Here is a 25470-nt window from a genome sequence, read left to right on the forward strand (position 1 = left end):
CGGCGGCAGCGCGCCGGCGGCGCACCGCCTGCGCGGCGCCGTTTCCACAGCAACCGCCGAGCCGCCGCCGGCGCTGGAAGATGTCCGCCGGGGACAGGCGCTGCGGGGCGGGCTTCGTTTTCCGTTCCCTGCCCCAGAAAGCTTTCTCCTGCCTCGAGGACAGGGACATCGGGGACCGACTTCTCAAATGGTGGGAGGGGAAAGCCTGCTGCCAGAGGCGCCTCGCTGGGGGTGGTGGGGAGCGATGAGAGGCGGGTGGGAGGGAGGGAAAGCGCGGGCGGCGCTGAGGGCTGAGGCCGTCACCACGCCCTCACGCCTCCCGCGCTGAAGCGGCGGCGGGACCCTGCCTCTTCCCCTTTAACTGGAAGTCTCCTCCGTATTTTTCACGCGTGCAAAAGGCTTGTTCTGAGGTGCAAGGCGTTTATCCTTGTCTTCCAGAATTAGCCAAGATCTATTTCAGCTTCGCAGCGTTGCTCTGATGCTGCTCTAGCAGCGGTTGTGCTTCCCCCACCCCTCCAAGGAGGGGTGGCTGGCGGTTATAAGTGAAAATGAAAAAAAGAGAAAGAAAAAAGCATACTTATTAGTCAGAATAGGACTTCATGTAGTGTACTTAGGCAAATTTGCAAAGTACCTAGTATGTCTGCAGAATATTTAATCTCATTTTTCCATTTCAGGTCCATGCAAGGCAGGATCACAGCACAAGCGTTCAGTTTTGACCAGCAGTTTAAGCCCTATCAAAAGGATGAATTTGTTACGGTAGTTCTAAGTCCTTTATGTTTTAAGTTGATTTTTTTCCATGAAATTACAGCTATTGGAAAACTACGTAATGGCAAACATTGTAGCAGCGTTAACATGCTATTCACCTGCTCACTATCTCCTCGAAAGTAGGTGATTTAGGTGTGGTGCTCAAGTCTTACTTTGTGGGTTAACTGTATTGTCCAGTAAAAATATTTTAGTCTGTATTAGTGTTACTCTGTTTTAAGAAGGAACAATTTAGTCATTCAAGCCCAAGAATGGGAATCTGAACTGGATGCTGATCTTGGCCACCGCATTTAACATTGGGAAGTCCACCCAGGGAGAGATTTTAACCAGTGTACATGCAGTTGGTACCCTTGCTCACAGCTATTACTGTTTTGTCACAGTAAATACACTGTGCAGTTAAACATGCATATGCACCATATATCTGAAAAGGTAAGATTTTAAAATCTATCGGATACCATTGCTTTATACTGGAATTTTTGGCGCTCAGCTCTTTGAGACTCAAGTCTCTCGCTGATCTTGTGTCCTCCACTTTTGTTGTCTGCAAAGTGAAATCTGTTCACGTATTTGCAGACAGAAAAAATAATAATCTGTGGTTTTAAAAACAGTGTGGTTTTTACATCTGTTGTTTTAAAAACAACTCTTTGATTTGTTGTATGTCTACTTTATATTGTTATCCTGGATAAAGAATTCAGCTTCTTTGTATTTTAAAGGAATTCACACAGAAATACGCCAATATTTCATCTCCCACCGATAAACATTTCAAATTATTGAAGTTTACAAAATACGCATTTACCTTCTCAGTGCTTGTCTCTTTTGAATTAAAAATGTAAAATTATCACTATGAAATGATGAACTCTGAGTAGCTATGAATTAATTGAGAACAAAGGGACCGTTACATTATATAGTCTAATCTCTTTGTATCCCAGAGAGGTATAAAGGGATTTGGTGGTGCAGAGACTGAAAAAAACATCATTTTCTTTGCAGGTTCTCCAGTGATTATTCACTCTGCTTGTATGCATATATATGAGTGTGGGTTTTCTTAATTGGCTTATCTATCATCTAAACTTGTCAGCTACCAACATTACTATGTATGTCTCCTTTTTTAACTGATAAATCAATAAGATTAAATATTTCAAATCTTACTTTGGAACATCTCCTCCATCCCTTCAATAATTTATGGATTTCTTCTGTATCTAATAATTTTTGTTTGTCTCTACGCTTCTACAAGCTTCAAATTTGTTTACTAATTACAAATTTTACAATCATACTTAACATTTCATTTTTTACTTCAACAACATTGCATGCAGAGATAGAATTGTTTCATCGTTCTGTGATCTTTTCTTCCATTTTCTGTAATTCCAAGGATTTCATTCAACCTTTTTCTGTGTTCTTGGACTAAAAATGCTTTACTGTAAAACCTTAATACTTCATATATAAATATGTACATGAAGATATATAAAAGACACTGGCTACACAAAGTTACAAAAACATGTATTTGGTGGTGTGATATTTAGCATCCAAACTGAAAGATCATACAGATTCTACTTACTAATTGGATCTTTATAATTTGCTTTGAAAATATCCAAGGCACTGTAAGTGATGATTTTATGTTTCATTTCATTAACTTGTATTCTCTTATTTGAATATTATAGGCATTTTTTAATGATCAAAATGTGAACTCCAGTTTAAAGTTGCTCTCAGCTTCAGGACAATGGACTACACTGGGTAAATTTAGAATAAATTGATCTTAAATAAAAAAGTCTGTGTTGTAACTCTTTTCCTCTAATTTACCATTTTGCAATAATGACAGTTTATAAATGTGTATCTTTACCTGGCTGAAATACCTTAAAGAATGGCTTCTTTTACTAAATAATAAGAAAAGATTCTTACCTAGTTTATTACTAAATCGTCAAATTTTATACTTTCTTTTCCTTGACCCCTGCATCAATCCATAAACCAAGCTACTAGAAGTGTTTCTGAATGGTCTGTGACATCCAGTTGATCTGATCACGTATCCAGGCATAATCAACTGCATTAATTGTGGAATTATAGTACCACCTTATTCATACAATATTTGGAGAAAGACACTCTTCTATAGATGCAACCATCTTACTTAGGACAGATCTAAGATTATCGCTCTGTTACAAATTAAATTTGAGAGAGCAGAAGATTAGAGCACACCCCTGAGCTTGTGTAAATATGCTATCTGCACAACAAAAGTGATCTGGGCGCAGAAAGAGAGCCATGTGATATGTTGCTCTAGTTGCAATCATGGCATAAGGTTGACTTCTGGTTTGTTGCCATATCATTAACTGCTTATAACACTTGATTATGTCTGTAGATAGAGATGAGACACTAAAGGAGAAAGACCAAAAGCAAATAGCACATGATTTTATGGCACCACTTTGAAATTGTGTTTTTGATTATGTAAATGACACAACATTTTGTGGAAACTGCATGTGATAATGTAATGAGGTTTTATGCATAATGTGAACTCTGATATCGCCAAAGTGATTTTCCTTTATAGGAATACTTTAAAAGGAGGTAGTGAGAAGTCCTCAGTTCTTTTGGTTTGTCTGCAAATACTTTACTGTGTGTAAATATTTAATGGAGCTTTGGGAATTTTCTAACTTTTCCATTTCAACTCTCTGGAATTGGCATAGGTTTTCCCCACTATATACAATGACACTAGACATTGCCACCTTTTTGTCAGCAAAATCCATTTTCCAAACACTGTATCCGGCTGCTAAAACAATTTAAATATATAAGATGCAAAAAATATCTCAAGTCCCCCTTCAGGTACCTCTTTTTCACTCTGGCAAGCAGAAGAAAAATAAACATATTTCAAACCGTGGGTAAAACTTTTCCTGCTTTAGGCAAGAATTTTTTTAGGCTATCTGTCTAGCCTATGAGTTGCCAGTCCTTGTAGTGAAGGTCAGTAGGTTACATACCTCGTGTTAAGAGTGAAGGGTCACTTGCCAAGTATCCCAGCTTAACTCCTGATTCTGCTCAGTCTTCCTTAGCGCAGAAGTAATGCATTTTGTTCTGAGGACTGGAAGGGTTCCCTTTCTAAATCCTGAACAGCTGGTATACCCCATTTGCTCTTAAAATTTCATCTTCCCATTCTTTGCCTATTTTTGGTGAGGAATGTTGGCACATTTTTCTATACTTAGTCTTCATGTGCATTTTTTGAAAATATAGTAAGAATTAGCTTTGAGTGGGAGGAGGTAAAAAATCATCTTCTAGTATTTTCTTCTTCAGATGCGCCAATATATTAATCCAGATATACCATTTACTTAGCACTGTGGAGTAACTCTTTTAAAAACAAGTTCTTGTTCTTGAAAGAAAACACTGGAAATGGGCTTATTTTGCTTTTTAGAAAATCTGAAGAAAATTACATAATCTAGGTTGATTCAAATACTATATTTATTCTCCTGCAAACAAAAATATTAGGGTTTTTTTACAGAGGAGAGGTATTTTGGATGCATAATATAAGTGGGGTTTAGATAGGTTCTTGGAAATCTCCCTTCTCCCCACCATGAGCTTGGGCAGAAAGTATTTATGGACCCACAGAAAGATGTTAGCATTATATAAGACATCAATATAATATTACTTTACAAGACTGTTTGTTTTCATAATCCTTTTGACTTTTTCCAAGCTGTGCTCCCCTTTTACCTTCTCACTAAGAATTTATTTTTCTTTTTAATTCAGTGAGCATGGTTTCACTTTCATATTTATCTCTACCTCTTCTCTGTTACTTGTCTATCTCCTTTTCCTAAAATCTGTTTCCAAAAGTTCTTTATTACTTTTTTCCCCCGTGTTTAATCTCATTTTTTATTTCTCTTGACTGCTTTTCATCCCCACCTTAATATTTTCAGACTGTAATATCCTCAGTCTCCATCTGTTAGATCAAAAGGTGGCATAAAACATGGGGTCCCCAAGGAGTGCAACACGTACCTCTCTCCTCAGCTCCCCCACATGTTGGGATTCCTGGTAGAATCCCACAATAGTACATCGCCTCAAGGACCCCAGCTTCAACATTACTTGAAATACAACATTTTAGGTAAACAATACACAAGGATATTATCTAGTCTGCTTCATCTGATCAGACAGGCACTTAATTACCTATTCTCACACCACAACGCCTGTTGTAGTAGGGATATTTTTACCCCTCTTCCTGGCTGCATGGCAGTGTACCTGATAGTTCTGTCATGTGCTTTAAGCCCCCCCTTCATCTGTTACTCTCATATTTCTAAAATAGAAGCAGCAAAAGGAACAAATCTAATGCATACCAACTTATGTCTTGAGTCTTGTATTTTTAGATAGCTGCAATGAAAACTAAATAGTAGTTTTTCCTTGGACACATTACTGGCCTTGCACCTGTCAGCAGTCTTGGGGAAGCAGGACTGTATCTGCTTAAGCTCAATTAACACTTGAAAAGTTATCTTCAAAGGGATAGGGTTACTGTCTTTTTGTGTAAATAAAAATTTAGTATTTGCCTAAGAAAGATTCTTGAGTTGCCATACATACTTGAAGCTCTAAGATCACTGTCTTTGGAATGGGGTTTTAAAATCTGGAAGGTAATCTTAAATCAGCTATTTTTTAGACTATTGTTATAGGTTATAATTTGCAAAAATTTTAGGTGTCATTTGAACCTATAAATCATCAACCTGCACTTTTTACTTTTGAAATACCATCTTTCTAGTACAGAGCACTGAACTTGATTTATTTTTGTTATATATAAACTGTTTTATAAATAGTAAGTTGCAAGAGGTTTCCCTGAGGTAAAAATCTTTCTTAAACGTTGGAGGAATTCTAAATATACCTAACCTGGGGTTTATCTGCCCCATGCTAGATATGCAACGTGTTCATTTAAAAGTACATTGGCAGCAATTTATAGGTATTCCAGAGCTAGCTGTTATAAGCTTAATCTGCTTCAATACTTCTCAGCTCTTTGTTTTCCACTTGCAGAGTTGTCAAGACATTTCTTCTTCCTATTTTATTGCTCACTTTTACAGTGTTATAAAAACTGGTCACTCTTTTCCAGGAACTTCTGAATCTCCAATTTCAAATCTCACCTCTCAAATGGAGAATAGGAGCTTCCAGTGTATTTAAACTTTTCCATTTATAGTTTGGTTTTCTGGATTACTGAATACATTACAAAGCTCGTGATTTTTTTTTCCTGATGAAAGTTTTCATAAAATCTTGTTTCAGAGCAGAAGTGTGTCTGCTTTCCTGCCCCTCCCCCAATAAAATCCTAACAATTTGAAGCCCTATAAATAGCTCGATTCCTTATACCTTGAGCTTAATAACTAGGAAAATGTAAGATGTCTTTTTTTCTCAAGTCATTTAACATCTGATTTTTATTAGTCTTGACTCAGTTTTTGATTCATAGGTCTTTACAAAATAATTTCTATGTTAGAGGCTGATTTAGCTCTTACTGTATCTCTTATAAAATAAAAATTCTATCCCTGTGAAAGGAAGCTGGAGAATTAGAAGTTAGAGGAGTCTGGGGGTGGGAGGAAGCATAAATAAATAAATAAAAATCCATTTGTTTTTTTTCTTAGGTTGTGAGGCTGTAAGTCATGTTTTTTTCTGACTTGTGATTTTGGTTACATAACTTGATTATTTTTTGATACTCACTATGTGGACAGGTAGGAGAATGTCCTAAAGCTTTTTCTTTAATAAAAGAAAGGTTTTTCGTAACCATATCTGTAGATGTGAAGCCAAGCTATTAAATGCTGAGGTTTTCTGTATAGCCTATTTTCCTTACATCACATTGGCCCAATGAAATAATTATAAAATTTCATGCCAGTATTTTTAGCTTAAGTAGACATATTTTCAAGCCATCAACTTGTAACTTCTCTTTAATTTTTTTCTTAGTGTTGATCAGGTAGATGGTACAGTTTACCAGGGTTTAGATACCAAAATGCCAGTCCTGTTTAACCTATGACTAAATAATCTCCATGTAATAATATATGGGAGAAATCCCAAGGACTTTTTGGAAGTGTGGGGGCAAGAGAAAGGTTAGGTTATGCTATGCTTGCAAAGATAAGGATCAGAATGAAATGATAGGTGCTCTTGGAAGCATTGTGATTCATACATCCCTTTTTGGCATGTTTCTGTTCCTGAAATACTGTCACGTAGAGTGAAATTTGGACATTTCCTAAATACTAGTCTTAATGATCCTTTAGGTCAGTTTGGCAGGACACCACTTAATTTTATCTTTAACTATATGGTCAAAAGCCTTTGGATATTGTGATGTTGTTGACCAGTCTCCCATCAAGGGAAACTACAGAGGAGAAAAGATAAGAATGCTGTGAATATTACCTCTGCCAAGACACATTGCCCTTGTATTGTGTGCTCACTCACGCTCATGCTCACTCGTGCTCTCCTCCCCTCTCCTGTTCGTAAGCGCTTTGAAGGTGTTCAGGGGGACTTGGAGATGAGTAGAGAATATGTTCTAACATTTGGTCTGAACACTTGGACCACAGAGAGCAGATGGAACTGGACTGAGTCCAAAGCTTCTTAAACATGGAGTCTAATGCTGTTTGAGATGCCATAGGTTATCCAACACCACGCATATGGATTTGTAGACGTACCACTGTATATAGAGTAGATATGTGCCCTTATGGACTGATACCTCATTAAGGAAAACACTGTAGGGCATCTCAAGTGGCACTAGATATCTATGAGCAACAGGATCAAGCCTTGGATGACTTGCAAGCAGAGAAATTATAGAAAAATGTACTCTGCACTTAATGATTAGAGATAATACTCCTGATTCATACAGGAAGTGCTGGTAGTACGTTTTTCATCTTCTGAAATAGCTGGTTAGTAAAGCTTACAGTAGGTACAAAATAACTTTTCAAAAAGTTTGGATATAATATTTAACAAACCAAAAATTCGTCAGGGCTGTTTTCATTTTGTTTTTTACTTTGTGGGGTGCTGTTAGCAGCTATTGACATTTGTACTTCATCACGCCAAATTTGGTATTTGTCCTCAGATTCTTTAAGGTTTAAGCTGTGGAATATGATTTTCTAAGGGTTTGATCTAACGTGATGTTGAGTTCACATGGTGTTTCATCTATTACTTGTTTCGGTTGACAGTATTACCAACTGGGGGAGCCAACACATGAGCCTTAATAGAAAGTAGCATTCAGATGGATTTAATGTTTTATTTAAACTTGTTTCTTTCTTAGCTTGCTTTGTTTTTTGAAGGACTGTGTGATTGAGTCATACTTATGTGATCTGTATTTTTTAAAGAATATGCCACACACAACCATTTAGAGAAGATGATTATTTCCACGCTATATTGAATTATGAATTACTGTAAAAGCATTAGTACATGGGAATTCTCTGATTTTATTTCTTGCAAGAGACATGGAGTGAAGCCTTCCTATGTATTCCAGGTACCAAAGTGACAAAAATTGAAGCTACAGTGGTGCCCTGTACACAGATTTCCATGTCATTTTTTGATCGGCTATACTCTGAAGGAGTTGTTAGAGAAACTGGAGATATTGTGAAATGTTACGATGACTATTACAATGATATTCTCATATCTGATGAATTAAGGAAGGTCAGTATAACAATAAATAATTTCTTATAGTTTTTCATACTCTGTTAGGTACCATAAGGACACATTTTTCGGTATTTTTTTTTCTGACAATACATACTTTCAATGGTAAAAATGGCATCGATAGCCATGTGATAGAAACAACTGAGGCACTGCAGTGCCTGAATGTGTGAAAGCAATGGCTGTTTTCCATGTGGGCCCTCTTTCCTTTTTGTGTGGGAGAAAAAGGTAAAACCTTCTCCTACCCACCCTTGTCTCAAATAGTCAGTGGTTGGCGGGGGCAGGGGGAGCAGAATGCAGCTACTCATTTGCCTAGGAGGGGAAAACAAGTGATGCCAATGGAAAGGGCCCATGATACCCAGAGCTGTGGGTTCACCCAACCTTCCAGGTAGTTGATGAAATTAAATGTACTCAATAACTACATCCTGAAGCATTCCTGGCCAGGAATGCTGACCATATCATATGTGACGACATTTAAGGAAAGTTGTCTTCATATATTTTCACTGAAACAAAGAAGAGAAAACTGTGAAAAGGGAAATTATTTTTCAGCATAACACTGGAAAAGGACTAAATATAACTCCTGAACAGGCCTGCAAGGTAAAAACTGTTTGTTATACTCCAGTGGAGGTGTCAGAGAGCAGATTATTCTGAAAAAGAATCTCTCTAACAGTGGCACCTTCTTAATCAACATATGTCTTCACTGTAAGTGTTTCTTTTGACTTCATAAGCTAAAACTTTTTTTTTTACTTATGTTTGTTTAGCATTAGCAAAGCATAGTGTGGGAGAACTGGATTTTGCTCTTCCTTGTATATATAATCATCATAAGTACTTAATAATTACAGAGTTGCACTCATTTGCACTTGGCAAATCCTTTGAAGGCAATCTATTTGAACCAGTGACACTGGTTACAGGATGTGGCCTGAAATACTGGTCTGTCTTGTAAAGTTCTGGGAAAAGGAGGGAACTCAAGCTCATGTTTGAATTTCAGATGTGGTTTGTAGCCTAGCAGTTCAAAATACTATGTATTTATTTATAAGTTGGGTACATGTGAAATGTTTTCTGAAAATCAAGTGTATTGGATGTACGAAAGTTAGAGGCAACATTTAAAATAAGAAATCATTGGAGTTTCAGTCTCTACATTTTCCTTTCCTTGGAAGGGATGTGTGTTTCTGCAAGTTGCAAGTTGAAGGATTCACATTTGTTTGAAATGAACGTGATTCCTACTCGTAAGACCTAAGATGGCAGAAAGGATTAAAAGTCAAAATCTTCCAGGAACAATGTCAAAACTTCAGATTAAATTAGTCAGTGCCCTAGGATGGTAGACTGCAGGGGGCAGCAAACTGTCTATCTCCTGGTGTCAGAGGGTGGCCCTCAGCTGCAAAACCCCATGTTTCTTTCCTGCCTGCCATGTCTTCTCTTGCTTCAAGCAAGAAGGGTTGAGACAGGTATGAGGTGGCTGTCAACAACAGTTGCTGCCCAGGCCCTTTTTTAGTCAGGTTGTGTAGTGATATTATAAAGAGGACCAGAGCGTGGTAAGCTCATGTCTAGCTTTGACCAGTTTGCCTGGGTTGGCATCTGCAGTTTGGCTGATGTGACTCAAACGTCTTGTAGCCATACTGAGTTACAATTCTTGCTCACCCTTACAGTGCGCAGTGTTGGGACTAATCTAGCAAGTCCTCTGTGTTCACGTAATATTGCAGCAAAAGGCAGGTGAGACACATGGAGGCAGCTGGATAGCATGTCTGGTTTATCCAGGCTACAGGTAAAGGCTCACTAGAGTCTGCAATAAAGAATGATGTGAGTTTGAGTGATCTCCTCTTGGGAGGATCCTTGGGATTCCTTTACAAATGTGAGATAACTGCGTAAACTTAGAGTAAAAAAGCAAATGTAGGCAAAGTTACGAAAGACAAACTAATTGGCAGTAATCAACATACCAAATATAGCTAGATTATTTTCAGATTATTGATTGTTTCATTAGCATGATGAGCAGTTAACCAGTGAATAACAAGACTCTTGAAAAATCTTCCCTTATATCTTGTGGGCACAAATCTGACAGTGATTCTGCTTTATACTGTATCTATAAATTTTGAACATAATTGCATCATTGGAAGATGGATTTAGAGAGAAGTACATACTTATTTCCATCCCTAGTTCATATATTTTATATGCACGTAAACTCTGTGTGACATACAGCAAAGTAGTTGCATTGTTTATAAACTTAATGTGAAATAAGAAATTTGACTTGTTTGTTATTTTCTTGTTCCACAAGGTCTTGCTTCTAGAAGATTCAGACCATTATGACTTATTCAGTCAATTAGATCGCAAGGAATTTCTGTTCTGTCTTTTTAAGCATCTTTGCATTGGAGGAACTCTTTGCCAGTTTGAAGACGCAGTTGGCCCATACTTAGAAACTACAAAAGCTTTATATAAAGACTTGGTGAGGTAAGTGTTTTCTGTTTTGTACAATTGCATATGTTTGTGCTGTGCATATATACTTTGTGTCGATTTGTGTAAATTTATTGTGGATTACTGTGTCAAAAATGGGGCTGTTATTTAATCAATCTGCAAGCTTATTTGTCTTCAACTATTAAAATACCGTGTAACAATGGTAGTAGTTCAGTGGCAAAATATATGCAATTTTAATGGTATCTGTCCCAGATAAAAACTTTTTTTTAAATTACATATATGGACATTGATGTTTTATAATTCACTCCCATTTTAAAGACTTTTGTTTCTGTAATAATCGTCTACTGAAAACATAGCATGGCACTGGAACCAGATTGTGTTCCCACTGTCATTGATAAAATATCAACAATTAAGTCTTGGATGTATAGTCTTGGACTACTTTCAAGCTGTTTTTGGCTTAGGATTTAAAAATTTAAATACTTTAGTTGAAATTTTTAGTTCTGTATATATTTTATTCCAGCTGATTATTATTTTTTTTAATACAGTTGGATTTTGGCATTCTTAATTCCACAAATACACTTCTTGCACCTTAAAGCTAAGGGTGATATAATCTGACTGTTAACATGACACAGTAGACTAACACACATTATTTTGCCAGGTCTAGTGTTATGGAATTGTTTGAAATCTTATTTAGTTTTTTTTCTTGAGATTAGAGGTGATTGCTCAGAGGTTCTAATTCAGAAATAAAAGGCAATTTTTTGCCCTGTTTTGATATATCCGTATGCTGACTTCACCGATTCACAAAATTTCTTATTTCCTGGTTAGTGGGAAGTGGAATGTAGTTATCGGTTATGCAAAGACTCATTCGTAGCTAAGCTAATGGGAACATGAAGATCGCCAATGATATTACTAAAATTTTATATTATATTATACTTTGCCACTCATAATAAGTATTATTTGTGGGACAGCATAAAGAACAATATTAACCTGACGCAATTGCAGACCTCTGAAATGAGAGATAGTACAAGAACTCTGATAATGTGGATACTAAGCAATGCACTACAATGTACACTACAAAGGCTTCAAATTGCTTAAAGTAGGAATTGATATTTTTCTTCCTTCTCAGCTCTGTTTGGAATGGTGTGATGACCAATTGTTACTTCATCTCCTATTTTAAGATTATACACATATTAGGAAAAAAATCATGTAAGAGGTACTCGTCATTAAGTCTGTTCTTAAAATGTCTTTGGATAAACTTAAGAGTAAAATTTATATGTCTGAACAAAGATACAGTGAAAGGATTAGACCCAGTGATTCTTAATCACCTGAATATTTCTTTATTTCTGTAGCACTTGTGTATAGATTGCTGTATCCAAACAAAATATTTAAAAAAAAATATTTGGCTGGTTTTTGGAATTTTTTATAATACTTAACCAAAGAAGCTTACAAATCTTTAATAATTTCTAAGCAGCTTTCAGATTTTCTAATGGTCAGTACTTTTCAGGGTGCAAGTTGATTTAGTCACGTGCTGTTTCCCAGGGTCATCTAAAATAAATTATTAAAGTAGCAATAGAACAGTTGACACTTTAGAGAAACCACTGAACCAGAGAAATTGAGCGTTTTCAATATTCCAAGAAGATTTTTTAGAAACAATGAACTTAGATTCTGCATGTATTAATTTGAATACTGTGATTAGTCACCAGAGCTTGCTTAGTGTGATTAGTTTTGATATTTTCATATCATATGTAGATGGAAATCAAGTGGATTCTTCAGAAATACAGAATGTGACATAAAATGATCCATCAGTGCTTCAGCTCTACCCTTCCTTTTCTTTTAAATTGTTCACTCTGCACTTGAAATAAGCTGTTTGTTACTCTAATCCTTCGCCTTAGTTGACTCTGCATTGACTACAGCTGTTTCTGCTCTTGTATTGTTGAATTGACCTAGGACAAAGCGCAAATCCAATCGGTTCCTTCACTTTATTGCTTCCCTTTGCTCTTGAGCTGTTTTCTTCTAAACATGTTCAAGTTTTATTCTAAGCCACTCCTTTTCTTTACCTTCCTATCTCCTTAAACCTTTTCCCCTTCTTTTTCCTGTTCCTGCTGTAAAATTCGATAAGGATGTCAAATAGTTCTTCCTACTTAAAAAAAAAAAAGCCTCTGCCACAATCTTCCCCACAATTTCATCACGCTTTTTGGGTTGATTTTTCTGTACCCTCAACCTGTTCACTATTGGCCCTTTATATATTTCTGTGATTTTTCTCTTGTGTGCTACTTCTATCCTTTATACAGTACCAGAAGAAAACCTTTCAAGATCCATTCCTCTGGGTTTTGGTGTTTGCGTATTTGTTGTTTTTTTTTTTCCCCAGTTGGCAGCTTGCTTTCTATCCTCCAAAATTTTGAAGTACATCTACTCAGTTCATGTCACATAACTGATCTTCAATATTTATCTACTGTGTGTCTCTCCATTTCTGTGCCTATAAATGTCTGCTGGTTTCTCACTGCCAGTGGAGCTGGCATTAACACTGACTAGCAGTTGAAAAAGAAACTCACAATTTAACTAAATCTTTTACCTTGCTCCTTTGATATTAAGTTCTTTGTTGGTCCCATGAGAAAAGCTTTTGACCTTGACATTTCAGACTTTCCCTTCCCCTTCACAATCACGGTTGTCTCCTGCTTTATCTTTCCCCCTGCACCCAGTTTATGCAAAATGATGTTGTTTTGTTACCACCATCTTAAGATAGAAAAAGCCAATGAAAGGATAAGCAATGCAGCTCTGAAGAGGGACACTCACGGCACAGTCTTGACTTAATTTCTAATTGCTAGTCCATGCTGTGCACTGTGTTACTTACTTCATTTTTGCACAAATTACACCAGAAAATAAAGCAATGAAAATTACTTTCTTAGGACCTCTTATTTTCAGTAAACAATTGCTAGTGAGAGTAGTGGTCTCTTAAATTCTGTTTACCAAACAGTTCACCTTCAAATTCCTGTTGAAAACCAACTATTCTTTAAATTCTTATTTTCTAGACTGCTATCCTCCATCTGGTTTCTTTTCATCCTGGATTGCCATCGCATCTACACTTTGTAAAGTGATATTAAAAAGCATTTCTACGCTTTGTAAAGCGATATGAAAAACTTTTCGTGGTATTAAAAAAATCTGTAAACTGTACTCTTCTAAGCTTTAATTTTTATGTCTTGAGGGCTCAGAAGCCTTGGTGAAAACCAAATTGATAGTACAATAATTATTAGCTGCTAGCTGATGTGCATTGAAAAATTAGTCCCCACAGATGAACTTAGTCTAATCGTGATATATTTATAAACCACCACTGAGTGGTCCTGTAACAATTTTTCTTATGGAAAAGGGCCTTGGCATGAGGAGTTCCACAAAAGTGTCTTTAGTGCTGGGAGTGCCAGACCTATTATGAGCTTTTCCCCACTTCTCTTTCTTACAGCCTTTCTTCTGGCCTTTCCTGAGTACTAACTCCAAGGCCCTAGCATTCAAAATAGTGTCAAAAGGTTTGAGATTTATTAAAGCATTTCCATGTATATTTCTTTATTATGAGAGAATGCAATAATCTTTTGAAATTAACCACTCTAGATATTTTACAAGCACAGCTAGGAACTTCCAAATACAACTATTAAAGGGCAGGCATTTTCTCCTTTGTAAAAAGAGTAATAATTACTTCCTAATGAATTAATGCACAACTTGTTGTCTGTTACTAATCCAGCAGTAATGAGTCTGTGACCAGTTGAATCCATACAAAGTTTTAGTGTTAAGTGTCGTATCTTGTGTAACCTAAATAATTTCAAAATCCTTGTTGTCGTATTTTTGGTTTAGTTAAAGAATACATTTACATGCCAAAAACTTGTTAATGAAAATATAATCTATGAATCTTTGTTGATAAATCTTGTCTTCTGTACTTAACCCCTAATTTTTCTGACAATGTGTCTCCGTGGTGACAGCTGCTGTAGTATCTTGTAGATATTGTTCTCTTCTCCTTCCTTCTGTGCCATCTCCATGCTCTTTCTCCCTTAATAAATGAATTTATGTGAAAGCATTGAGTTGTTCTTTTAATGTTTGGAAAGCCTAATAAAATATTGCCAGTAAGGTTAGTATATAAATAGAACCCAAAGTGAATTGAGAGACGATGAGGAAGTGTGCTCTTCATAAAAAGAGAATAGATGCACATTAAAATGATGAAGGAACTACCATATTCAATGAATAGTTTCAAAGTTAACAATTTGAAAAAGCAAAGGGGAGTATTAAGACTATTTTTAAGGAAATACTATCCTCTTCAAGAAGACAAGGTAGTTTTTTTCTAAAACCTTTTAGGAGGAAAAAAAAAGAAATAGAGCAAACAAGCTTGTCAAAGGCAATCTCCTGGTTTCTTTCAAGTCAGCAAGGGAAGAATCTCATCTGATTTTGGCAGATACATTATTTTGCCTTAAAAATTAACCAAAGTACTAGAAATAAACATTCAGTCTGAAAAATGACTTACAGGAAGCTAACTACAAGGGGGAAATTTCTCAAGGCAGTGGAATAAATAGGAAGACTTATGCTCTGTCTGTCACCCCTTAGTTTGGTATCCCAGATATATATGACATAAAAATTAAGAAACCAGAAATGGAAAGCATTGTTTTCAGACACAAGAATATGAAGCCAGAGTAACTTCAGTACAACTGTAGCTTTTGGGGGTGGTGATATATGGTAGAAAGTGCTAACCCCACTAACGCTCTATACCTTGTTCTGAAAGTTGTCACTCTTTCAGCAGAGATGGTTTAACAGTTTCTGAACTGCTGCAGTTTACAGCCCGGTATGTTAGCATAAACTGACATCCATGTTGGTTTATCTGAATATGCTGGTCTGTAAACTGCAGTGGTTCAGAAGCCAAGTCATGAACCAGTTGAGCTGTCCCTGCTGGGAAGGCAGTAATCTCTAGAGGGGTGGTAAGGCAGACATCTGGGGCCAGTACCAGTTTCAGCAATGCCATCTTAATCCACTGTTGAGTATATCAGCACATCAGCTGCAACAAAAAATTCTGAGAAAGCCTTGGTACTGACTCACCACTGGAAAGATCAACTTCACAGTATAGACTTAATTCATATGTGACTGTGTCATTACGGATGAAATCAGTTCATCAGAGAGTCAATTTGTTTTATTAGTTGGAGAGAGATTGAATCAACAAAGATGATGTTGGTTGATTTGGGGTTTGTTTGTTCTTATAAAAAGAAGCTTTATGAAAGCAGTAGTAATAGGGGACTGCTGTCACAGACAGCTTGGAGCTGGTGCGGTGTACGACTGGGCTGTGTTTAACACACGTCCTCTAGCAACTTGGCTACATTGGGACCTTTCCCGGGAACTGAACCTGTTTGTGACAAGGCAGGTTTTGACCTATGCATTTCTTGGAACTGTGTAAGTATGGAATTTATAAGGTTCAACTGCTCCACAGTGAGTTAATATAAATAGGAATCTGTGAAATTAGATAAATTAGTAGAAGTTACATGATCTAATTTATGAAGAAATGTAAGCATCACTTAAAGCAGACCTGAGGAAGAATGGCACATTTAAAAATACATAACTTTAAAATATGTTGAGATGCCTTTGCAATAATATCTTAATGTTATTAGTAATTGTGATGAAAGAAATGGCAGTCTTCACAACAAACACAGTCTAGAAATATAAAAATTCAGAACTAATACCATCCTAAGTTGCATAGCTGTCTATATATACAACATTCCAAAGGAGGAAAAATGAACCTAAACTATAAATATATATTAATTAAAAATGAGCTAAAGTCTGCATTTCTTCACCAGTACTGCTGCTACTTCTTGTAGTCCAAACGAGGAAAAATGAACCTAAACTATAAATATATATTAATTAAAAATGAGCTAAAGGAGGAAAAATGAACCTAAACTATAAATATATATTGATTAAAAATGAGCTAAAGTCTGCATTTCTTCACCAGTACTGCTGCTACTTCTTGTAGTCTGTATTAAGACACAGTTCACTTAGCAGGTTTTTTTCTCAAAGAATATGTGAAAAGATTTTTACAAAATGTTTAGCTGAATAACTTTTCATAGCTATCAAAATGCAAACTTTGTATTGGAGGCATCTAGGCCTGGGTAATATTGCTGTGATTTAGCAGCTGAAAACAGTGAAACCAACTCAGATGACTAGATACATTCAATAGTTTTCAGTAAAATGTTGTAATAGCCATGTTCTCTAACAATGGTCAACATACCTTTTCATGGTCAATGTGACATGAGTTGAATTTTAACTATTAATTTGAACTTGATCAAATTTGAGCAAGAGCACAGTGCATATGTTAAAAATCTATTTATTAAATGAAAGAGTCTAATAATCAGTGCTTACTGTACTTATTAAGTATGTGTTATTCCCCTGTATTTCAGTGTCCAAAAGAATCCTGAAACAAAAGAAATACGTATTATTTCTACAGTCTTCAGAGTGTCTGCATATGTAAGTATTAATAATTTTTTGGTATAGGATTTTACTGGAAGTAACTTGCATAACATGAAAATAACGAGTTGACATTTACGCAAAGAAAGCATAATATTCCATTTTAAAGGATTATTTTTCCATAGTTGTTGTAATTTTTTATTCATTAACTCTTTCCCTGATCTCATCCTGCTTTCTTGTCCTCTTTACTAACTCTTCATCAATAACCAATAACCACCAACTAAAGTTTTATTTGGTAGCTTACTAAAAATAGGTTTACTGGATTACACTTGAAGTCATAATAGTCATCCAGAAACGAGTTTATGAAAAAAACATATCTTTAGGTCTGAGTAATTCTGGTTTTAGATCTACTTGAGATAGCAGTACGGATTAAGAATCCACTCTTGACTTTGTATAGTTCTGTTTTTAGAAATGTTGCTAGAGCTTTCTGAATAGCTTGTATTGCATCTGTTTCTGTAAAGACTGTAAGGAAGTTTAGTATACAAAAAGGCTGGGGTGGTGAGATGACTGCTAACCTCTTTTCCCCTCCCTTGTCAAGTCTCATTCCTGTCTGTTTCTCTTGCAAAATCATACATTTACCATCAAGATAACTTTGAGAACTGGCTGCATGTTTACTAGATTCATCGTATCTCTGTCATTTAATTGTTACAGTAGGATGAACTACTCCAAATTCTTCTTGAGTAACCAGAATATGTAATAATTAAATGTCAGATAATGTACCCACTTTCAAAAGAACTAGCTGATGTCATTTCAGACTGAACAAACTTCCCTGTAAGTTGCCAATAGCCCAGTTGTTCATCTGTGGGTCATCATCTTTTAAGTACTATGTGTGATTCATAAAAGGCTTTTGAAAGGTTTTTGAAAATAAGCACTTCATGGGCATGTCAAAATTTACCTTTCTACTAGGCTGCAGACTGTAACAAAAGTAAAACAAAAAAGCAAAACCCTGATAATTTGATGTTCTGCTGTTATTACTGTTTCCTCCGCATCTCTGAATCAAATGTATTGATGTGAACTTTGCAGATTTCTATGTTTAGGTGGATGCATGATATTTAAGAGCTTACCTGTCTTTGCCGTACATTAAATATCATCAGTATTAAAAAAAAAAAAAAAAAAAAAAGACAAGAAAAGAAGACAAACTTTGGCAACTTTTTGAAAACAAAAAAGTGGATGAACAAAAGAAAATCTAGTGTAAACACAGAGCAGGCTATCCTCCCTGTAGCCTTGTGCGGAAATTGGGCTTTACTGCACATTTTGAAAATTTGTGAGGTGAAGGAGAATTCTGAAATTCTGGTTTCCACTAAAGAACTTTCTGAAGAATTTTCTCTCAGAGTAGAGAAAGGCTTAAACGGGTATGTCTAGATTGTTTGATGGCTTTATGGATCAAAACTCTTTAAACTCGGAAATTACAGGAAGGGCACCTACTGGAGCACAAATGTCCTGTGCTTGTGCTGGAAAGTTTCTGTCAAGGAGATAACTATATTTCTGCAGTAGCGTTAGTGTCTGGGTTCATTTGGTAAATAACTGTAGAGTGTGTTACTATAATCTTAATGTTGAGCTGACAATTTTTAAGCCATGTGTTCTGGGTTTGTATCTGAAAGAAATGGATATACCCTCTTAGACTGATATAAATTATAAAAGAGCTGTTCTGGTAAAGGCGACTTGGAGAGCAGCTGAGAAGCTAGAAGAACATACATTTTTGCAAGCTGGATTAATAAATGGACAAATAAATATACTTGTATATTTGCACAAGTACAAATGGAATCAGGAATTAAGAACTTCAGGTAACACCATCCTGACACCATCCCTTCCTTTTTATTTGGTTTTTAAGCTGTGGCTAAGAAGCCCTTGTTTTGGAAACAGTATCTCAAAAAGCACACTATTAGATATGTAAGTATTTCAAGGTATTAAGGTGTAGTTATAAATGTCTGTAGATCTGTTTAGCATCAAAACTTGATAGACCTGGGCATCACAAGAGAAATAATTTTAAATCTTGTGACCAAGTACTTTGTTGAACTCCAAATACCCTTGAGAGCTTTGGGGCTTGCATGTAATGAAACATTGTTACAGCTGAAGTATTTGGATGCTATCTTTATCTGAACCCCAACTATGGCAGTGTTAGAAATCAGTGTAATGCATTGTTTATTCAAAATGTATTTTTTAAAAAATTGTTGATTAAATGATGCAGTTTTGAGATATGTCCAACAATATCTTTGTTTCTGTATTATGCTATGCATTATGCGAAGCATATGTACTCTTAAATCATCAGCTGATTATCTGATTATCTATTTCCTACAAAGAAAAAATAAAATGATCCTACTCTAACATCAGTAAATCAGTCATTAGACCCCCTGCATGTCTGAACCGAAGTCCACACTGCAGATGGAATTCGTATGATTGTTAATTCGTGTACATGCACCCTATTGCTCTAAAAACCAGAGTAAGTTTGTGTAAATTCCAGAGCCTTTGTGCTCAAGTATTTTAGGGTTTATATGGCCTTTTACTAATTAAAATAAATTTAAGAACCCTTTTCATTTAAATAGATTGTATTTATTATTTTCCTGATACCAGGTTTGGTATATTCTGGAGCTTCTTGAAATGCCTCATCACCAGAACTTAACTCGTTTTTGTTCTTGAGCTGTTGAACGAATTTTTACTGTGTTAACACTGCCTTTAAACAGTCAAAACCTCAACTGACATCGGTCGATTCCATAAGGACTGCAGGGGTGGGATCTTCAGCAGCAATGGGAAAAAAGTTTAACTAGCAATCACATCTTGATGTTGGTCCTCTCTTGCTTTTTTTTGGTTTCATGCATGAGCTTAGGTTATCTTTGGATCAAACTCCAAAGGCACTGTGATGCTGAGTACTGTAGAATCTTAAAGCTTGCTCTCCTTACTGCAATCAAGACTCCAGTGTTTCATACACGTATCCCTAAAAATCATCTGAAGAGAGCTAGGCATATTAAAATTGAAGCTACAGAGCTTGTATGCTGCGCTGCTTAAAAATAGAATGCTATTTTTAGCTTGTGGCATTTGACTACCATTGGAAAATGCTGTGAATAAACATTATCAAATCTCTACCTGTCTTAAACAATGCTTTTATGGTGGTGCTTATCTTAAGATTTATGGTCTTGAATAATCCCCCAAAGGAAGTCACCAGAACATATAGTAAGGGGTTCATCCTCTTTGAAATAACAGGAGAAAAAATGGGGTGCCAGTAACAGCTACTGGATAAAATTCACTAATGGTCCTTGGAGCAGAAATTGGAACCCAGACCTTTTCCTTCAAAGCTGACTGCTTTAATCTCTGAGAGAGGTTACAGTTTTCATGTTTCCTCAGTCCAAGAAAAGATGGATTACTTTATGCAATGGAAATCCACTTCAACAAAAGAATGTGAGAGATGTGCCTCTAATCTGGAATAGTCTGTAGTCCGGGAATTTAAAATTTTCCTGGAGAAAATGGACAATATAGCGCTCTCCCTCAGGCAAAAAAATGGAACAGAACCTACATCTCTTCAACTGTTTTATAAAGGTGTTGGGGAGCAGGAGGAAACTGTTACATGTTTTAAAAGAAAGGAGGTATCGGCCACATATTTGTTTATCTTTTAGATGTTCAATTACCAGACAATACATAAAAAAACCCAACCCTTCAAAAATCCCCCCATCTACTTTCCGAGTCCCTACTGGATTTGAAGCGTGTGTCAAGCTGTGCTGCCCTGTCAACGCTGCAGCTTTTATTGACATGGGCAGACGTAGGATGTTAAATTGAAGAGCCCAGTTCTTGTGGTGTTGGTTGTCAGCTGAGCATGTTTTTTTCAGAATGGGGATTTTGGAGCTAGGCGCCTACATTCTCTTCAAATCCTTCCTGAGGACTGGCACACAAACTGTTTTCAGTAACAGTTCAAAGTTGTTAGTAAGAGCCATAATGAGGGTTTTCCTTAAATGCAAATACTTGAAACTGAACAGATGCATTAGCAAATGTTAAGTGAAAAAGAATTACTGATAGAACAGCTTTACGTATTGGCATAGGGTTCCTAAATATTCTTCTGTTTCAAAGGAAGCATGATTGGACCCTTGTATATTTAATCATCTGTATGCTAGGCTCTAATTGTGTAAAACCATGCTCACGTTTAATTTTACATTTTATTTTAGTATTACATTAACCTCAAGGTTATTTGAACTATGCAGACAGAATTACTGTGCATTTTGTAGTGTCAGGATCCTCATGGAGACATAATGCTGCTTAAATAAGCTATGGTGTATTTGTTCTATTTTGCCATGAAATAAACTGTTATGATTGGAACAAAATAATACATTTCATTCAGATTTTATGATTTCTCTCATGGGTATCCATGTTGTCACTAATACTGTTCTCTTTTTTTGCTTCCTTTCAGGATGATAATGGCCTATGTTACCCTTCAAGCAAAAGCCACGAGCAGACCTTTGCCTACTTGATTGTGGATCCCTGCAAGCGACACGTGCATACTCTGTATCACTGTTTTGGTGGAAACTTATTCACTAACTAGTCATAAACCTGGCTGTTCTCCAGGTTTGTAATGGCAGTGGCCTTCTCTCTGCACGAATTCAGGTAGGAATTGCCTAGCTTTCTTAGGAGGAAGGATGTGCTCCTTGATCACACGCTCGCAATGGTTCACGTAGATGTTACTATGCGGTTAGTGACAAAAGTTTTTCTGTACTTAAAAGGCATACTTGTTGAAGCTGTTTTCTTGGCAGTTTCGTCCCCCCTTCCCTCACCCGTTTTATGTAATAAAAGGTATTTCTCTAGATATCTTGTCTCTTTATGAACCAGCCTTTCAGATCCACGGCGCATAAATGCAGAGAGAGGCTCTGGACTCAGTGAAATCTCTGCGGAATCGGGAGAAAGTGCGTCAGGCGGCCCGGCCCGGCCCGGCCCGACCGACCTCCCACCCTCCGTTGCCCCTCACCCCAGCCCCCGCTTCCTCCCGCGCGGGGACAGCCCCGGGGAGGCCGGCGCCGCCCGGGGCGCGGCCGCCCCGCCACCGCCAGGTGAGGCGGGGGCCGATGGCCGGCAGGCCGGGACCGGCCTCCTCCTCACCCCGAGAAGGGCCGGGCCCCACCGCCTCAGCCCCGCGGCTGCCCCCGCTGCGGGAGAGGGCTGCCCAGAGGCGGGCGGGCGTCCCGGGCCGAGCCCCCCGCCTCACGCCCCGCGGGCGGGACGCGTGTGGGGGCGCACCCCCTGCCCGGCGGCGGCTCCCTGGCGGGCGCGGCGGGGGCACCCGCCCCCCTTCCGGGCCGGCGGGGGAGGGGAGCGCGGCCGCCCCTCCCCGCCCCCGCGCGGAGCGGCCGCCTGGAAGTTGGGATAGAAGTTCGGGAAGGGAAAAAAAGTTCTGGTTGGCGGCAGGGCTCCGTGGCAGCCGAGGGCGGGCGGGCGGGAGTCGGGAGAGGGGCGGGCGGGCGCGCAAGGAAGGGCGGTGGGGCGGTGGACGAGCCGACGCGTGAGGCGACTGCGGGCCGCGCGCGGTGGGGAGTCTGGGGGGGGTGTGGGGTGGGGCGGCAGCGCCCCGGGCGTCCCCCGAGCGGGAGGCGGTGCGGGCGGGCGCGCGCAGCAGGTCTGCGCGGCACAGGCAGCCTCGGTCGGATACGGTGCGGGCGGGCTCAGGAGGGGCGGAGCCGGCGGCGGAGAGTGATTCGGGCGGGCGTAACTCCGAACTTTTGTTTGGTGTGTTGTGTGAGTTAGTTTCCGCCGCCGGGACAGAGGCGCCGGCCGGGCTGGGCCGGGCTCGGGGAAGCGCCGCACGGTTAGAGTTGTTTTGCCAGTTGCTGCGGCCGGGTCGGTTTCCCTGCCGAGGGGTGAGAAGCACCGGCGACAGCAGGACGAGCCGCGGCCCGGGGAGCGGGGCATGCGGGGCTGGGAATCCGGGCTCTGAGCCGCCGAGCCCCGCCAGGGAAGCGCCGGGGGGTCCCGACGGAGCAATGGATCCTGGGCAGCCTCAGCCGCAGCAGCCGCCGCAGGCAGCGCAGCCCCCGGCCTCGCAGCAGCCGCCGCCGCAGCCTCCGGGCGCGGTGTCGGGGGCACCGGCCGGCGCAGCGCAGCCCCCGGGCGCGGGGCCCCCTCCGGCGGGGCACCAGATCGTCCATGTGCGGGGCGACTCGGAGACCGACTTGGAGGCGCTGTTCAACGCCGTGATGAACCCCAAAGGCGCCAACGTGCCGCACACGCTGCCCATGCGGCTTCGGAAGCTGCCCGACTCCTTCTTCAAGCCGCCCGAGCCCAAGGCCCACTCCCGCCAGGTGAGGGGGAGGGAGCGGCCGCGCCGCGGGCGGGCGGGAGGCGGGGGGCGGCCCGGCCCGGCCCGGCCGTGCGCTCGCCCTCCTTCCCCGCCGCCGCCGAGCTCCTCCCGGGGGAGGCGTGTGGGGGAGGGGGCCGGGGCGGGAGTCCGCCCTCCGCGGGGCTGAGCGGGGCGGGGGGCGCCCGGCCGGGGCTGCTGGGGTGCTGGCAGCCCTTCTTCCTCCCCCGCCTTGCGGGGCAGCCCGCCCTCCGCCTCCCCCTCCCGCGCTTTATTTGTTCTTCCCCAGGGGCGGGGGCGCCGCGCGGCCCCTCTCCTCCCGCGCCTCAGGGCGCTGAGGGGAGCCGGCGCCGCGGCGGGAGGGCGGCCGCCCGGCCGTTGGCCCCGGCCCGGTCTCCGGCGGGGCCTCGGACTCCACATCCGCTCCTTGGCGAGACCCGTGGCCGCTCTCGGCCTCGCCGGGAAGGCGGCGGTGGGGGGGAGCCCCTGAAACATAAGTGAAAACGCTTCGCTTGGGAGACGGGGCGGATTTCGCTTCGGGGGCTAACCCTCCTGCGTCGTGGGGCTGCCCGTCTGTTCGGGGGGGTAATGAGGTTGTGCCAAACTTCCCTCCCGTCAAACAAGGGTGTCGCTTTTCCACCGTTTCATCGCTGCGCTGCGTCGAGTAGGATTAACCCCCCCGCGCGCACACACTCACAGGCACACACTCTTCAGAAGTTAATTCCCGAGCCGCCCTTCAGGTCTGACGGCGTCGAGGGTCCGCCGAGTTAACCGCCGGCACCCGGGCAGGAGCGGGTTGGAACGTGAAGTCTCGGGGCCCGGACGCAGGGCTGGGGGCTGCCGAGGCCTCGGCCGCGCCGGCCCGGGGGGGATGCGGGGCCGGGCCGGGCCGGCGCTCGGCCTCCGGCAGCGTTTGGTCTTTGAGCAGAGTGACTTCTGTGCCAAGACCTGAGTGTTGGTGCGAATACGACTGGAAGTTAATGTTTAGGCTGCTGTTCCCAACTTTTTGGAAGGAGGCTGTGCCTACTCGAGTGTTTTATGAAGTAATGAACTTTGTTGCTAAGCTATAAAATAGGTTTTATTATTGGCTATTGTCACTTTATCTGTGTAGCCAGTAGGAGTGAAGGCTTGCTCTGTGTACTGGTGCCTGGTACTCTTGTTGTTAAGGGTCTGTCAACATTTCCATTATTAAACTTCTGTTTTGAAGGATTTATAACTTGGCTTCAGAAGTTCACTCCAGGCTGAACCTTGGCACGTACTCGCTCAGCCTAGGAGTTAATTCATTTTCCAAATACTCGAAAAATCAGTCTGGCCTTCACATTGCAAGACTGAAAAGAAAATAGAAAGGGGTGGGGCTGAGTTGCTTCTGTAGTTTTGCTGGCTTCTGACTTGCAGACCTTTAATAACATACTGAAATCCAGCGAGGAATAAGGTTATTGCATATAGTTTTTTCTAAGTTGTGCAAATCTTACCGTAGTTCCATGGTGCACAAATGTGAACTGGTATACATTCAGCTAACGCTTGGTGCTGTGTCTTGTTAAATACAGTAACTGCAGTAAAATAGCTATTGCATTTGAAATGCACTTAACGTGTGTGACGTTCATACAACTTGTACTTTTAAGCTTAGCGTTATCTTGCTTGTGTATGTTATTCTTAATCTGTAATGCATATTTAGTTGGATCACTGCTCCTTGTGCCAGTGGGTGGTTCCTAAAACATAAACTTGAAATTTAGCTGAAGCCAGAGAATCATTTGCTTCATTGTGGACTGTCTTTTGAAATAAAATTTTCGCTTTTGTTTAGTTGTGCCACCAAAATATTGCTTAACAGATAAGGTTTTTAAGTTTCTGTAATTCTCCCTGTTTCTCAAGAATTAAAATGCCTCAAATTCCGTTTATGTGCAACTTGCGTATTTTGTTTAAATATAAGTTAATTAATTTACAATTTAATATCTGAAACTTCACACATGCATGCATACAGA

The 25470-nt window shown here is 40.1% G+C and overlaps 2 protein-coding genes across 5 annotated transcripts in view; both read left to right on the forward strand.

Moving 5' to 3' along the window:
* Window positions 1-80: 80 nt before the first annotated feature.
* On the forward strand, window positions 81-21748 carry CFAP300 (cilia and flagella associated protein 300). Its single transcript, XM_059824988.1, has 7 exons — window positions 81-190; window positions 675-756; window positions 2415-2487; window positions 8174-8340; window positions 10607-10779; window positions 17157-17223; window positions 21617-21748. Exons 1-7 carry the CDS (start codon window positions 81-83, stop codon window positions 21746-21748), a joined length of 804 nt encoding a protein of 267 aa, XP_059680971.1.
* Window positions 21749-23177: 1429 nt separating this feature from the next.
* The window catches only part of YAP1 (Yes1 associated transcriptional regulator), a 95370-nt gene continuing 93077 nt past the window's right edge, over window positions 23178-25470 (forward strand). For all 4 annotated transcript variants that reach the window (XM_059818503.1, XM_059818495.1, XM_059818511.1 and 1 more), the window contains exon 1: window positions 23178-23495. In XM_059818503.1, coding sequence (XP_059674486.1) covers window positions 23178-23495 — 318 coding nt within the window. The remainder of the gene's footprint in view (window positions 23496-25470) is intronic.

This window comes from Gavia stellata, chromosome 1, assembly GCF_030936135.1.
Source record: "Gavia stellata isolate bGavSte3 chromosome 1, bGavSte3.hap2, whole genome shotgun sequence".
NCBI classification, from domain to species: Eukaryota; Metazoa; Chordata; class Aves; order Gaviiformes; family Gaviidae; genus Gavia; species Gavia stellata.